Source organism: Electrophorus electricus, chromosome 13 (assembly GCF_013358815.1).
Source record: "Electrophorus electricus isolate fEleEle1 chromosome 13, fEleEle1.pri, whole genome shotgun sequence".
NCBI lineage: Eukaryota > Metazoa > Chordata > Actinopteri > Gymnotiformes > Gymnotidae > Electrophorus > Electrophorus electricus.
The window spans coordinates 2,320,144-2,333,039 of NC_049547.1; the positions used below are offsets into that span (position 1 = coordinate 2,320,144).

At 40.7% G+C, this 12,896-nt stretch overlaps 2 protein-coding genes across 6 annotated transcripts; one reads left to right on the forward strand and one right to left on the reverse strand.

The window, feature by feature from the left end:
- The first annotated feature begins 1,109 nt into the window (after nt 1-1,109).
- Nucleotides 1,110-5,872, forward strand: naa30 (N-alpha-acetyltransferase 30, NatC catalytic subunit). 2 transcript variants are annotated; one of them, XM_035533032.1, is made up of 5 exons: nt 1,110-2,110; nt 3,211-3,334; nt 4,966-5,021; nt 5,472-5,571; nt 5,673-5,872. In XM_035533032.1, exons 1-5 carry the CDS (start codon nt 1,289-1,291, stop codon nt 5,708-5,710), a joined length of 1,140 nt encoding a protein of 379 aa, XP_035388925.1. In that variant the 5' UTR covers nt 1,110-1,288; the 3' UTR covers nt 5,711-5,872. The 2 variants fall into 2 exon arrangements, with proteins under 2 accessions (XP_035388925.1, XP_035388924.1); XM_035533031.1 differs by having other exon boundaries at nt 5,472-5,872.
- Nucleotides 5,873-9,227: 3,355 nt separating this feature from the next.
- On the reverse strand, nt 9,228-12,896 carry LOC113587039. 4 transcript variants are annotated; one of them, XM_027025530.2, is made up of 5 exons: nt 12,549-12,896; nt 12,074-12,411; nt 11,247-11,330; nt 10,432-10,593; nt 9,228-10,255 (listed from the first exon to the last, which is right to left on the reverse strand). In XM_027025530.2, the coding sequence occupies exons 2-5, from the start codon at nt 12,288-12,290 to the stop codon at nt 9,729-9,731; spliced, it is 990 nt and encodes a 329-aa protein (XP_026881331.2). In that variant the 5' UTR covers nt 12,291-12,411; nt 12,549-12,896; the 3' UTR covers nt 9,228-9,728. The 4 variants fall into 4 exon arrangements, 3 of the variants coding, with proteins under 3 accessions (XP_026881331.2, XP_035388964.1, XP_035388963.1); XM_035533071.1 differs by adding an exon at nt 11,541-11,771 and having other exon boundaries at nt 10,432-10,558; nt 12,074-12,896; XM_035533070.1 differs by having other exon boundaries at nt 12,074-12,896.

Consider the following 12,896-nt stretch of genomic DNA (forward strand, 5'->3'; position numbering starts at 1 on the left):
AATATCAAAAAATTTAATCTAGCACTTTTTGTCACTAGAGTTTTGTTCTAGAAGATACTTCACCTTCCTGATTATTCTCTTCTTGTCATTTTTTCCTGACCATAAAAATGAATGGATTCATTAACAAAAGAGGAGAAAATATCGATTCAGCAGTTGGAACAGATTTATCATGTTAGGAAAAGCTATTTGTGAGTTCAGTTTTGCCATAAAATTGCACTCGGAGGTCTGTTAGCTGAGTGGGGCATGTATGAAAGAGCACTGGAGCAATGCCCTGGCTCTCCGCTGAGTCAGGTCTTTGTGAGCACCATTAATCGTCATGTGCACTGGTCACTTCTTCCCAAAAATAACTAACGTGTTCACAAGAATTTCCTCCTTGGAAACCCATGACCAATCAAACGGTGCGATCCATTCAGTCTCTAAAGCGCCAAGGAAGGTGAGGTTGCATGTGTTGGAATTTCAGATACATCAACCAATGAAACAGCAAACGTACCTAAACTGTCAAAAGATGTGATGCCAGTAATAACGATACTACAAGTGACCTACTGCGAGCTGTACCAGGAAAGACGAAGACCTCGCCTAGGTGCAATATTACGCTTGTGGACATAGGACATCAAAGAATAAATAATACAAAAATAACTGTAGATTAGTTTTAACAAAACTTGAAATATGTTACATTTTAGATCAACGTCCATAGTGAGAATATATGTAGCTGGAGACAGGTCTGCTTATCTTTTCATTTAAATGGGGAAAATAAACGAGGCCTAATTGTTTAACATATTGGTCCCTCTAGTGGTTATTTTTGGAAATCTCCGTATTTCGGTAAATAGTAAATTTAATTCTAACACAACATTAGAATCACAATCTCGGTTTGGCCAGTAAACGAAAGAGTTGATGAATATTCAAGGACTTAATTCAATGTACACATACGACCAGACTGTCACTCTATGGACTAGTCTTCGGGCAAAAGATTAAGCCGTGGGGTACTTTACATTTTTAAATCTGTCTATAGCCGTCTATATCTGAACAGCCTACTTCATTTCCCAGAATTCTGTAGGTGTCGCAAATTGTCAAACCTGATTTGCGGCAGACGATAGGCCAGTTAGCGTGTAGTGAGTTGAGTAATGGCTCGGGAGGACACGAGATAGCTGACGAGCTTAGAAGTATTCGCTTATTTTATTATTTTACCGATACCTGTAATTGGACAGATATTTGGCTTTCTCGGCGTTCATCTTGATAACTTGGTTTGGACTCCGTTTTTTGTGTTTACATAGTTACTGTATGCAGTGGAATGGCTGAAGTGCCGCCTGGGCCTAACGCACTGACTGCATCCCCGGCCGAGATTATTCCACTGCCCGTGGACGGGTGTTCAATACGGGCCAGCGATGAAAAAGTGGACTGCGGTCGAGGAGACGGCATAACTCTGGGGACGGAACCTAAAGGCGCAATTAAACCAAACCAAAACCACGTCCACCCCAACTCGTCTGCTCAGCTGCACTCTGCACTGAAGCATCTTAACGGCGTCGGCGACCACCCGGAGGACGAGGGGCAAGGCGCTCACGCTCCCGTCCACAACCACGTCCGGCACCCGGCTCACAGGGAGCCCGACAATCAGAAAGCTGTTTCGGGACGTTTCGACAGCTTTGGCGAGGCACTAGCCGAGCACACGGGAAATACTTTTACGAAAAACAAACGGGGCAGTAGTTCGAGTCGCTCGCTGCCGAACAACGGCATCGACTCCACGGCCATACCCGAGACCACACCGAGCCGCCGGCCATGCGATAGTACGTGCTTGAGAGCTGGGGGCGGCAGGACTGTAGGTCACTTTTTACTCGCCGACTCCAACGACATCGGGCAAAAGGACGATGACCAGAAAGGCCCTTGGCTGCATGGGGCTGGAGTTGAGCAAGCGGCGGCTTCCGTGACCGCTGAGCTGGGAAGCTTGTCGTTGACAGGAGGGCAAACGGCCGAGAGCACCATCAGTTACGTGAGATACGAATCAGAGTTACAAATGCCAGATATAATAAGGCTCATAACTAAGGACTTGTCTGAGCCTTATTCCATATACACCTATAGGTACTTCATTCACAACTGGCCACAGCTCTGCTTTCTGGTATGTATCAACTGCTTACAGTTTACACGAACTTTGATCTCTTCTGCAGCAAACAGTAGCGTCCTAACTACAGTCATGGCTGGGTCGTGTAGGTCGGAGAGCTCGCCATCAGCAGGGTTGTTGTGCAGCGTGGCGGCGCACATGTGTTTGACGGTGCTGTTAGGACGCACTACTAGAACGGCCAGGCACGTTACGTTTGCGGTCGCACTTCGGTTGAGTCATGTTGTAGTCTCGATGTGTTAAGGTCGCTTTCCCCCATCTGATGTAGTCAACTGAAATATTCTATCAGCAAAATCACAGCAATTTCAGTGTAATAAATTAGCTAGTGTAGCTAGTAAATACGGGAATAAAAACGCGATTTGAAAAGACGGAATCAGGTCAATAGTGGAGATGCAAAAATGATACTGGCACTATACCAGAATGGGCCACATTAAAATCTAGCTGGAGACAGCTAAGCTACCTAACGTGATATGGTGACTAGCTCACCTGTTCAGTTCAATGACAAGCTCCCAGCGCATGAAGGCAACCCGTTTAGGTTGTCATCTCCACACTCCAGAATCGTATTCATTCAAATGACCAGCTGATCAAATACTTTTAGATTTGAACAAAAAGCCATCTTCATTTTCAGTATCTTATAGCTTTTCACAAACAAATGTGCAGAGTGTGCCTTCCCTTTCTCTCCACTTTATACCTTCTCATGTAAGGCTCCAGTGTCTGATCATTTTAATATACAATTCCTGCAGGGTAATTCTGATCTTCAAATTAACCATAATTTATTACTAAGCATGTTAAAAAAACAAAAACAAAAAAAAATCAAGATCAGGACTAGTCATTAGTGACTTAGAGGTAATAAGATGTATCCTTTATAGACCTTATTCTCAGTGATTAGCTTTCATGCTGCCTTATTTAACACAAAAAAAAAGACATCTTATGCGCACACATTGGGTCTGCCAAACCTCAAGAACAATGGTGCCTGTTCTAACAAATATGTTCTCAGGTTTTGCGATTTAGTTGTACCAAAGGTTCCCACACCTTGCTGGTGAAATTGGTTGTCTGAGAATTCCCTTCAGGCTCTTCTCTGATGCTCTGATGTGTCGCAGGCGATGGTGGAGAAAACATGTGTTGGTGCCATCGTGTGCAAGCTGGACATGCACAAGAAGATGTTCAGGCGAGGCTACATCGCCATGCTTGCCGTGGACTCCAAATTCCGTCGGAAAGGCATTGGTATGTGCATTTCATGCTTTGGCGAGTTTAAGCCACCTTTCACACTGAGAAACATTTCTTTAAAATAATCTTTCTAGTGCTGGTAGGTATTCTGGATGACTGCCTGCCTAACCTGCTCTTTGAAAGCTGAATACACAAACATGCACACAAAGCACTGGTGAGCTGTCAGTAGCAAGGGTCATGCCTCAAATGTATATTTCCTCATGCACTGTGTAACTTTCTGCTGTGCTGTTTCAGAAACTTAAGCAGAGTGAACCAGTGTATTGTATTGAATTATAATCTTATCAGTCATCTAGTGCTGGCTGATTAATTTGTTTAATTCGGATTAATGTTTTAACATGATTTTCAAAATGTGATGATGGAGCTTGTTAAACACAACACATAATGATGAAAATAGGCAGTAGTTTGCAGACAAAAGTGCTTGTATGAAAGAAAGGTGGGAATGTCACATGATATTGATTTGTGATATTGTATCATGAAGTGAATTGACACAGAACATGTGATGAGTGGTATTTATTTAGGGCAAATCCGTTCTCATTAACGTTAATACAGTCCATAGTCTGATAACTATTATACAAAACATAGTAAAACTAAGTAAAATTAGGAGGTACAGAATGGAACACAGAGTTGATTACAAGACAGGACAACAGAAGACTGCAAGATGAGGTGTTGGTACAAAGATTGGAGGGGTAGAAGGGAGACTGGTGTAAACGTTGAAAAACACGAGACATGGATGGAGACGGAAACAAAAGTGATACAAAAACAACGCTGCATGGGAACTGCGATGCCACGGGGAAACTCCGACTGATATGGATTTGAAAAGTCAGATGTGGGATAAATGATGTAAAATATGAGGTGAGATGAGTCACATGCAACAGAAAGTAGGAACATGATAAAATTGTTCCAGAGTGTAAGCTGTGATACAAACAAAAATACAGGCTGACCTCCAATGCTTAAAACACTAAAAGAGCCATTAACGTCTTTTTCTAGTGCTGTTCCATGTGACATAAAGAGCTCCCAATTCCTGATGGTCTGGCATTTCACATCAGGCAAAACTGTTGTCAGAGATATTCTGGAATGGATATAGCTAACGAAATCTTTTAATGTTTCTTGTCTTGCTCAGCTGTCTTGTACTGGCACAGCTTTGAGTCTGTTAGGAATATTTAAAACAAATATTTTTTTCACTACTTGCCTGCAATAGCTTGTGATGATTTTTGCAAATCCAGAGTCCATTTAAAAAAAACAAAAACAAACTGTAGTGGTGAGGGCATGTGTTTGCCACCTGTAGGCTTCAAGACTGGCACAAAGGGCGTAACATTTTCTATTTATTTATTTAAAAATCACCTGTGAGTTTGGAATTATTTTTCAGAATTACACATCCCTACATCCCTGCATCTACCTGCCGGCTTATTCCACAGGATTTTTTATTATTATAGAGTACAGTACCCTAATAGACTTTTCCTTCTTCGTTCAATATTTAACATGTAGAGTATGGTAAAACACTTTTGCACTGCAGTCCTCTTTTTTTGTCCTGCCCAGGTTTCCAACAATGCATGTACCATGAGATTTGCAATAGATTGAGATTACTGTATGTTCATGCTAAATAAGATAATCGTCTTTTGGTGTTTCAGGTACAAGCCTTGTAAAAAAGGCTATATATGCCATGGTAGACGGGGACTGTGACGAGGTAAGAAATTCCAATTTGTCATCATTTTTGGGTTAAAATGTATTTTAGGTTTAAGATTTTCATCTAGCTAGATGAGATTAGCAATTTTGCCCAATGCTCAATTATAATTGGTCATTAAAATTATCATCATTAAAATTAGCAACATTAATACTTGTGTATTTGTGAGTTTGTAACTGATTGATTAAATTCAAAATCATTAGTGTATAGTTTCCTTTATTAAGTAAAAGTAGATGTCTAATAAGCAGGATAATGCACGGCCAGCTCATACATTGTCACAGAATAAAGCCCACCAGGGGACACCTGGAGTTCTCCTCTTTGCCCTGGGGTCCTGATCCCCCTGCTTGGGTTTTAATTTTCTATGACTGTCTGGCTGTATATTATCCCATACTTAGTGAAAGTCTTGGTATAGGAATACATACAAGGTGTGTGTGTGTGTGTGTATATATGTAGGTGGTGCTGGAGACAGAGATCACCAACAAATCAGCCCTGAAACTTTACGAGAACCTGGGCTTTGTGAGGGACAAGCGGCTCTTCAGATACTATTTAAATGGTGTGGACGCGCTGCGTCTCAAACTCTGGCTGCGCTGAGTCTGCTCGCGACTTCCTCCACTGACCCTCTGCTCCTCTGTCCTCCTGCCCCTCCGTCCCCAGCTCTCCCGCAGCCAGGAGGAGCTACCTCCTGTCCGTGAGTACAGCGGGTCAGCCTCCCGCAAGCCACGAAGGGGAGTCGGCCCGCATGGCAAATGAGCAAAATGTAATAAAGAGTTGTAAGTACCTTTCTGTGAGCGAGAAACATTATTGCAAGACAAAAGGGGTGGGTGCTAACTTTATAAAAACAGTTATGGACTCCAAAGAGGAAAATCGGGGGGTGGGGGGGGGGGGTGGTGTTTGTTCTACAACAGCAAAGGCCAGATCGTGGGTCACTGTGTGATCGCGTCGGCCGTTGAAGAATAACTGTGCAGGAAGTTAGTGTCACTTCCAGGAGTCATGCCACACCAGATTGGGTTAATCAAAAGCAAACAAGGCATCAGCCCTCTATCCTTGTATTTTTTTTTTTAATGAGAAATTCTAACAGGAAGGATGGAAATGTCAACTTCTGTGGGTGAAACATCTTGGGTGGGGTGGGGTGGGGGGCAACAGAACCTACACTAACAAATCTTATTTTAATTTTGTTTCCTTTTTGTTTTCTTCAGAAAAGGGTTTGAAGATTCTGATTGCTTTAGGGCCTTTTGCATTGGTTTGTATTTGGGGGTCTATTCTTTTGTGTTGATTTTTGAAAACACTGAACAGAGCTCCATTCATTTTACGAATCCAAGCCACTTAAAGATATGCACTTGATGGAACAGAAGACACCTGGGTGGACTCAGGATTTTGTCTAAGTTGGTTCTTGGTGGAAATCACACCTAAACTGCTGGATGAGTCCCATTTACCCAGGTTCTTATTCAAAGTAGGCTGCATTCTTTTATACAGACATTTGTTGAACAATTTTCTGCTGATTTGTGGAATGAATGATTCCATTTTGTCTCTCGGGATCATACACATTTAAATATTTATCTAATAGCATAAAATGAAAGGGTGTTATGCAATTATATAAATATAAATGCATAACTGCTAGTGTATGTCCTGTTTCCAAAGTTTATTATAACGTACTCTTGAAGCACCTTTTCCGTAGTTGCCCACTTATTGAACAGATTCAAAATATTTTCATGAGCACATTTAAAAGGTATGCAATAATGCATAAGTCATTAGGATAAAGACATGAATTACATTGTTCAGCTTTTTCCATTTGATTGATCCTTACTAACTCTCAAGGGCACTTAACAGTGCTTGTCAGTAGTTAAGTAATAACATTTGTACTCAAACATGCTGTCATATGAACATGAATCGTGAAATAAGCATCGTCTCATTTTGTGCACCTCTCAGCAGGGGGCAGCATAATATAACCAGCTCCATCACTGTAGTAGCAAGTACTTACAATGTTGAGCAGGTTGTGCAATCTGAATTTAAATTCAGAAGTTTTACAGTGTGTGCACACTAAGTTTATAATGTGTTGCCATTCATATGGTTTAAAATGAAAGTTGGAAATTTGCAAGGTAAATGTCTGTGTGTGGTTGTGTGTGTGTGTGTGTGGTTGTGTGTTTGTGGTTGTGTGTGTGTGTTTGTGGTTGTGTGTGTGTGTTTGTGGTTGTGTGTGTCTGTATCTCTCAGGGTCTTTAGGTCCCACCGATGCCGATTCACTTGCTCTTGCGTTCAAAGCTGGTAGACCCCCAGTTTGCTTTGCTGCTGGTTCGTTGGTTTTTGTTGAAAACTAGTAAACATTTTGTTAATGCAAGTCTTTGGTGGGGAGATTTTTTTTTCTCTTTGTACAGAGGTGCTGGGTTCCAGTATTTGTCAGATGAGTATGTTGGAATCTAAAATTTATATTGAAGCATTGATGATTGGGTTTTGTTTAGGGTTTTTTTTGTTTGTTTTGTTTTGTTTTGTTTTTGGTGGGGACGGGGATCAAAAGGTTTGAGAAATGTAATGGTCAGAATAAATCCTGAATCATTAAAAGGTTTATTGGACACATGCCAAATGTTGTACGCCCTTACATTAAAGGGGCTCAGGTGTTTGATTCTTGTCGAGTTTTGTTGATCTCTTCTCCCTTGTCAAGAGCTCCATGTAAGGTCTCATGGTCATTAAATACCACAATATACATCAGTCAGTTTGATTTTGTAAGCAGTTTGTCTCCTTCATGAGGATGAATAGCTGGAAGTGTGCGTTATTACTGTCCAAGTGCATGTGCTCTTCATTCAGCACTGTTTGCTATTTCAACACTAGATTGACCTAAAACAAAATATCCAAAACTCTTTGTTAGAGCTATACCAGGTACCAAACTAAGAAGATATTAACACACGTCTGGCAGCTGCCTGGGTTTCTTGCTATGTATTAAAATACAGAACGAGTACTGTGTAAGATTGTAGTATGCAAATTCCTAAATTGTTTTCTGAAATTGCACTGCCATAATTAACAATTCTGTAGTGTGCTCTCGTAAGCTTTGTGCTAAATGGCCATTGGCAAAACTTTCAGAGATACTTAAGCAACAGCTGGCAGGTTCTAGCTGGATACGACTACGTCCTGACTGGTCATTTCCAGCAGACACTAATCTGAGTCATGTTACGTGGGAGCAGTTTGTTCAAGGAAGGGTTAGACTGTCTGCATTTGCAGACCATTCTTGCCACCGTAAATGTTTGTATGTCTGATGCTTATCACATGTCATTTATGACTTTGAACAAAAACCCCTGCCTCAGTCAGAGGTGCATTTAGTTGGGAAAAGCAAAGACATCTGCATGTTGGTTTGACATCCCATTCCTCTTCCACTCACCTCTTACAAAGTGTCTTGCAAATTTTCTTTTGATTTCAAGTGGACAACAGACTTTGTTTAAAAAGTACAAATAAATTATTTGATTTTTATTGCAAATGTGTAGTGTGTTTTTGACCTAGAATGCAAGTTCTGTTAAATAATGACATTGTTTTGTGTGCTGGTGTCTGTATTTGTTTTATGGCTTAATTTGAATAGTTAAATGAGAATAAATTAATAACATTTATTGTAATATTTAACAATACAATGGATTTTTTATGGTAGACCATATAGGCCACAATTCATAGTTACATGAAATAGCAATACCACATATTCAGACAGTACATCTTAATTAGGTGCCCCACAGAAATGGATGCTTGATTATTCCTGTGGTTCTAATTTGCGTTTGTGATTAAACTAATTTAAATCAGTGTTAGAATTCATATTTCGATTGGGAACAGAGACGACAGCTGTACAGCCAATGTCAACAATGTGTATTTTATCATGATAATTATGTCAGCTGGGAGCCATTCACTAGGAGTGGACACATGTTTTCTGAACATCTAGGAATAGGAAGGCCACCATACTACAGCTGCACTTCATCTGTCTAGCATGCCAGCATTTTAGGTTTATTTTGGATTTGAAATCTATTTTTGAGTTGAGGTTTAGGTCTTTAAAATGCCTTCGGGTCTAGTGTTAACACGGACAAAGACTTCTATTCATGTTGTGAGAGTGTGATTTTTAAAGATTTAAAATTTAAAAACATTTTTCCCTACAAATTGCAATTAAGGAAAATTGTTGAGACACATTGTTGATGTTAACAACTAAATCAAAACATTTTAAAAGATTTAAAGAATCCTGTTGGACAGCATGAATATTTACAAAGATGTTTACTGATTGATTAATCATATTTAACTTTGGTCATGATAGATTAAGTATTCTATAATCTATTATTCAGAGTTCAGTGATCAAGTGTATGAATGATGATACACTTGATCCATCACTGATTCATACATCACTGATGTAACAACACTCAAAGTGTTGTTCACATTCACATGGTTCACATTCATTTGCCATCCTATGTTTCAAGGATAGTTAAAAGTATGTTCAAGAAGAATCTGTCTAAACTACAAATTGTGCACAATTATATGACACATTATAGATGGGTAGTTTAATACCATAACAATATGATTCTTCCATGATTAAACATATAAATTTTAAGTGTCATGCAAGTTGAGCAGGTCAAAATTAACGAATGCATTTAATCCAAAATAGGACAAAGAAAATATTCGAACCCTGCAAGATTATATATGTTCATTTATACATTTCTGTAAATCCATATCAGTGTTTATCTTGTCTGTTTGGCCTCAGCTGTTCCGTTTCTGAGCTGGATTTACATAACCATCGGTATCCACACCCATCTCCCCCTCTCCCCATCTGAGTCCTCTACTTGAGGTCACTAGCCACTGTTTACGTCCCCACCCTTCCTCTAGAACATTGTGAGAGTTTACATGTTTTTTCTCTTGTGTCCTGAAGTCTTGAAGCCAGGGTAAGTTTTCCTGCCAAGTTGTGTAGTCTGATCCTGGCAGAGGATTTATCTGACCTCTCACAGGGTTTGTTGTTCTTACATTCATGTCCCAGGAGAAACCCCCCTGCGTTCCCTGTGCCAGACCATTATCCGTTCTGCCTTTGGCCCCAAACTTGGATTCATTATCTGGATGTAGTGGTCTTTTCATTTCATCTGTTAAGTGTGGATCTGTTGGTGGAGGAGTTGGCTGCAGGAGCTCCCTGAGGTCCAGACACTGTCCCTTTGTCTCATCCCAGAAGATGTCTCTCTGTGTTGGCCTGGAGACTAGTCGAAAACTTTGAATTTCCTCATCATTAGTCCCTCTAACTGGTAAGATCAACAAAGTTAAATGAGACACCTCTAGCTAATTACTTTTAAATCCTTATCTATAACATGACACATTTTACTTGGATCGTTTCGTTATTTTTTTTGTTTTTGTTTTTTAAAGATACATTCAGTCATTAGGATGAGGTGATGTGAGTGCCAGGGTATGTCAGACTCACTACTAGAGGTGTAAACTCTCTGCTGTTCTCGCCGCTTCTCTCTAAAGTGCCTCTGCTGGGCTCGATGTTTCTTGGTCGTGTTGTAATTGAGCACTGTCTGTGCTGGCAGGAACCCTTCGGTGTTCCTCTGTGAAAGCCATATGCTGTAAATTCCTGACCGACCTTAAGAAATGCATTTAGTTGGGTGACCCATTATTATAAGTGACATTTTGCATTTATCTCATTTTATCTCATTTCACTGTAATATTAGGTTCACTAGTCTCTCATGGCCAAAACTACTGAGCCTACTGCTCATCATCGATAGGGAAGCTCTGTAAGTCAACATACTGTACTGAAAAAAAAACATGTGCTTGAGTAAATTACAGATGGTGGCTCATTTCAGATGCTCTTTTTATCTTTAATGTTGGAGCCTGCTGCTAGTGCATCAGTGGAGCTATCTTTCACGTTTTACGATGCTGGGGTTTCCTAAGAGGTGGGAGGAAGTCTCTTTCTGCTCCCTGTACTCTGATGGTGGATCTCACGGACGAGACACTGGGGCTGTCGCCCAACCTACTTTCCACTTCAGCAGCACGGTAATCAGACCCAGCGGGACCACCAGGCCGGGGCTCAATGCTTACCAGCTGTCTTCTTGCCTCTCCCTCTTTAGCTACATCCTATGGGCTTCCAAATGCCTCTTTTGCATTGTTATTTTTTTTCTTTCAATTTTAAGTTGCTTTGAAAAATCACTCCCATTTAAAATTATATTGACACTACAATGACACTACAGCATAATCATTTGACAATACTAGTATTTATACATATAAAAAACACTTTACCTGTTGGCTGCTGCCTGCGCAACAGCGCCCTCTCTGGTTGGGGGTGGAATATTGGTGGACAAGCCCATCTCTCCAACCTTTGGCCTAAAATTCAGGGCACATATAATTGGATTCATGCTTTTTGTTGTTGTTGTTGTTGTTCTTCTTCTTCTTCTTCTTCTTCTTCTTCTTCTTTTTTTACTGTTACTTATCTCTTCAAATAGAATGCTTTCCTTTCATGTCCCTATTAGCCTTCATGCCTTTTTAAATGCATGGGGATATACAAGTGAGGGAGTTGGGCATATGTGTGTGTACCATGGAAACACGCTCATCAGAAGCCATGGAGGGCTCCATAAGGGGTGTTACTGGTTGCCATGCCTGTGAGTATGAGGGAAATATGTATCATTACTGCCAACATCAAAACTGGTTGGATGGATGCTGTCCTTGTGTTTCCATACTGAGACACATGCTGAGTTCAGACCTTTTGTCGTGGTGGATGGGACTTTATGATGCTGTGGCCTGTTTTACTACATAGATTCTGTGAGCCTGTGAATGACATCCCATATCCATTACATCACAGAACAACATAAAAATTGAGCAAATGGCAAAATGTTGACTGAATATTTATGAAGCTTGGTAAGTGTGATCACAGTATAAAGCTTTATCTTGCCCTTAGGTTTGGAAAGAATTCGCATAACATTACTTCCTCACTTATAATACAAATGTAAAAGTGAGTCACAAGTGTTGATTTAAGATACCAAAAATAGTCTTTGCTGTTGAATTACAACAGAAATGTTAAAAGAATGAGCTGCAATTTTATTTCTTGTATGGATTAAAAGTGAACTGACCTGGTAGTGAATGAACAATATGAGGTATGTGCTTCTTTAGTGGTGGCAGTTGGCTGGTCTGCCCATGTCCCAGAATTCCCTGCTGGCATTCTGCTGAACCTTGTATAGTGGTGATCATCCACGGTGAGGCTGGTTGACATGAAGAATGTTCCTCCCCCAGCTGACTCTGAGACGGTGCCACTTGGCAAATCTTTAGTCTAGAGTTGGTGGTCCCCATTTTTTAAAATCCCTTGAAAATGTTCTTAATGTCTTCAGTGGGACAGCCACTGAATACCTGTTGCACTGTGCTAGAAGAATTTATGTACACTTGCAAACTTTAAATGTTTGTTGATGTTACACTGTAAAAGAGCAACAGACTTGATTAGAGTATATTGATCCTTAAAGTGGAAAAATAGGTCCAGTAGATTCCAAACTAAAGTCAAAGTTCTGGGGTTGTAATCCAGGGCCCCAAGCTTTCGGCCCCTATTTATCTTACCTTCAGCGTCGTTGACTGATCCTGGTTAAGTCTCTGACATTAAAATCCACAGCGTGAATTGGCCCACATGAGTCATCCACTTGCTTTCGAACGAACCAAGATCAGACCTGTTATTGTTTGCCTTCTCTGCTCTTTCAACCTGCAAACTATGGTAAAGTTGATGTACAAACTGGCAGGTGTATGCCCCTATCCTCGCTTTTTATTTCTCCGGTTTGTCTTAATGAGGTGGGTTTCCATGGCGCCTTGGCCCGGTGGGTTATTCTGTAACTGGGTGGAAATGCTTGGGTGGTGGCGAAGGGGGCTGTCTCTCCCCCTGCCTGACCAGACATTCCTGAGCTCCAACAGCTG

Excerpts from the sequence above, each read along its gene's own strand:
- naa30 (XM_035533031.1), top strand. The coding sequence starts at position 1,289 with ATGGCTGAAGTGCCGCCTGGGCCTAACGCACTGACTGCATCCCCGGCC. Across the intron at positions 2,111-3,210 it reads GGCCACAGCTCTGCTTTCTG|GCGATGGTGGAGAAAACATG; the intron begins GTATGTATCAAC and ends GATGTGTCGCAG. Across the intron at positions 3,335-4,965 it reads ATTCCGTCGGAAAGGCATTG|GTACAAGCCTTGTAAAAAAG; the intron begins GTATGTGCATTT and ends TTGGTGTTTCAG.
- LOC113587039 (XM_027025530.2), bottom strand. The coding sequence starts at position 12,290 with ATGGGGACCACCAACTCTAGACTAAAGATTTGCCAAGTGGCACCGTCT. Across the intron at positions 10,594-11,246 it reads GCGCAGGCAGCAGCCAACAG|GTCGGTCAGGAATTTACAGC; the intron begins GTAAAGTGTTTT and ends GCATTTCTTAAG. Across the intron at positions 10,256-10,431 it reads GAGAGTTTACACCTCTAGTA|TTAGAGGGACTAATGATGAG; the intron begins GTGAGTCTGACA and ends TGATCTTACCAG.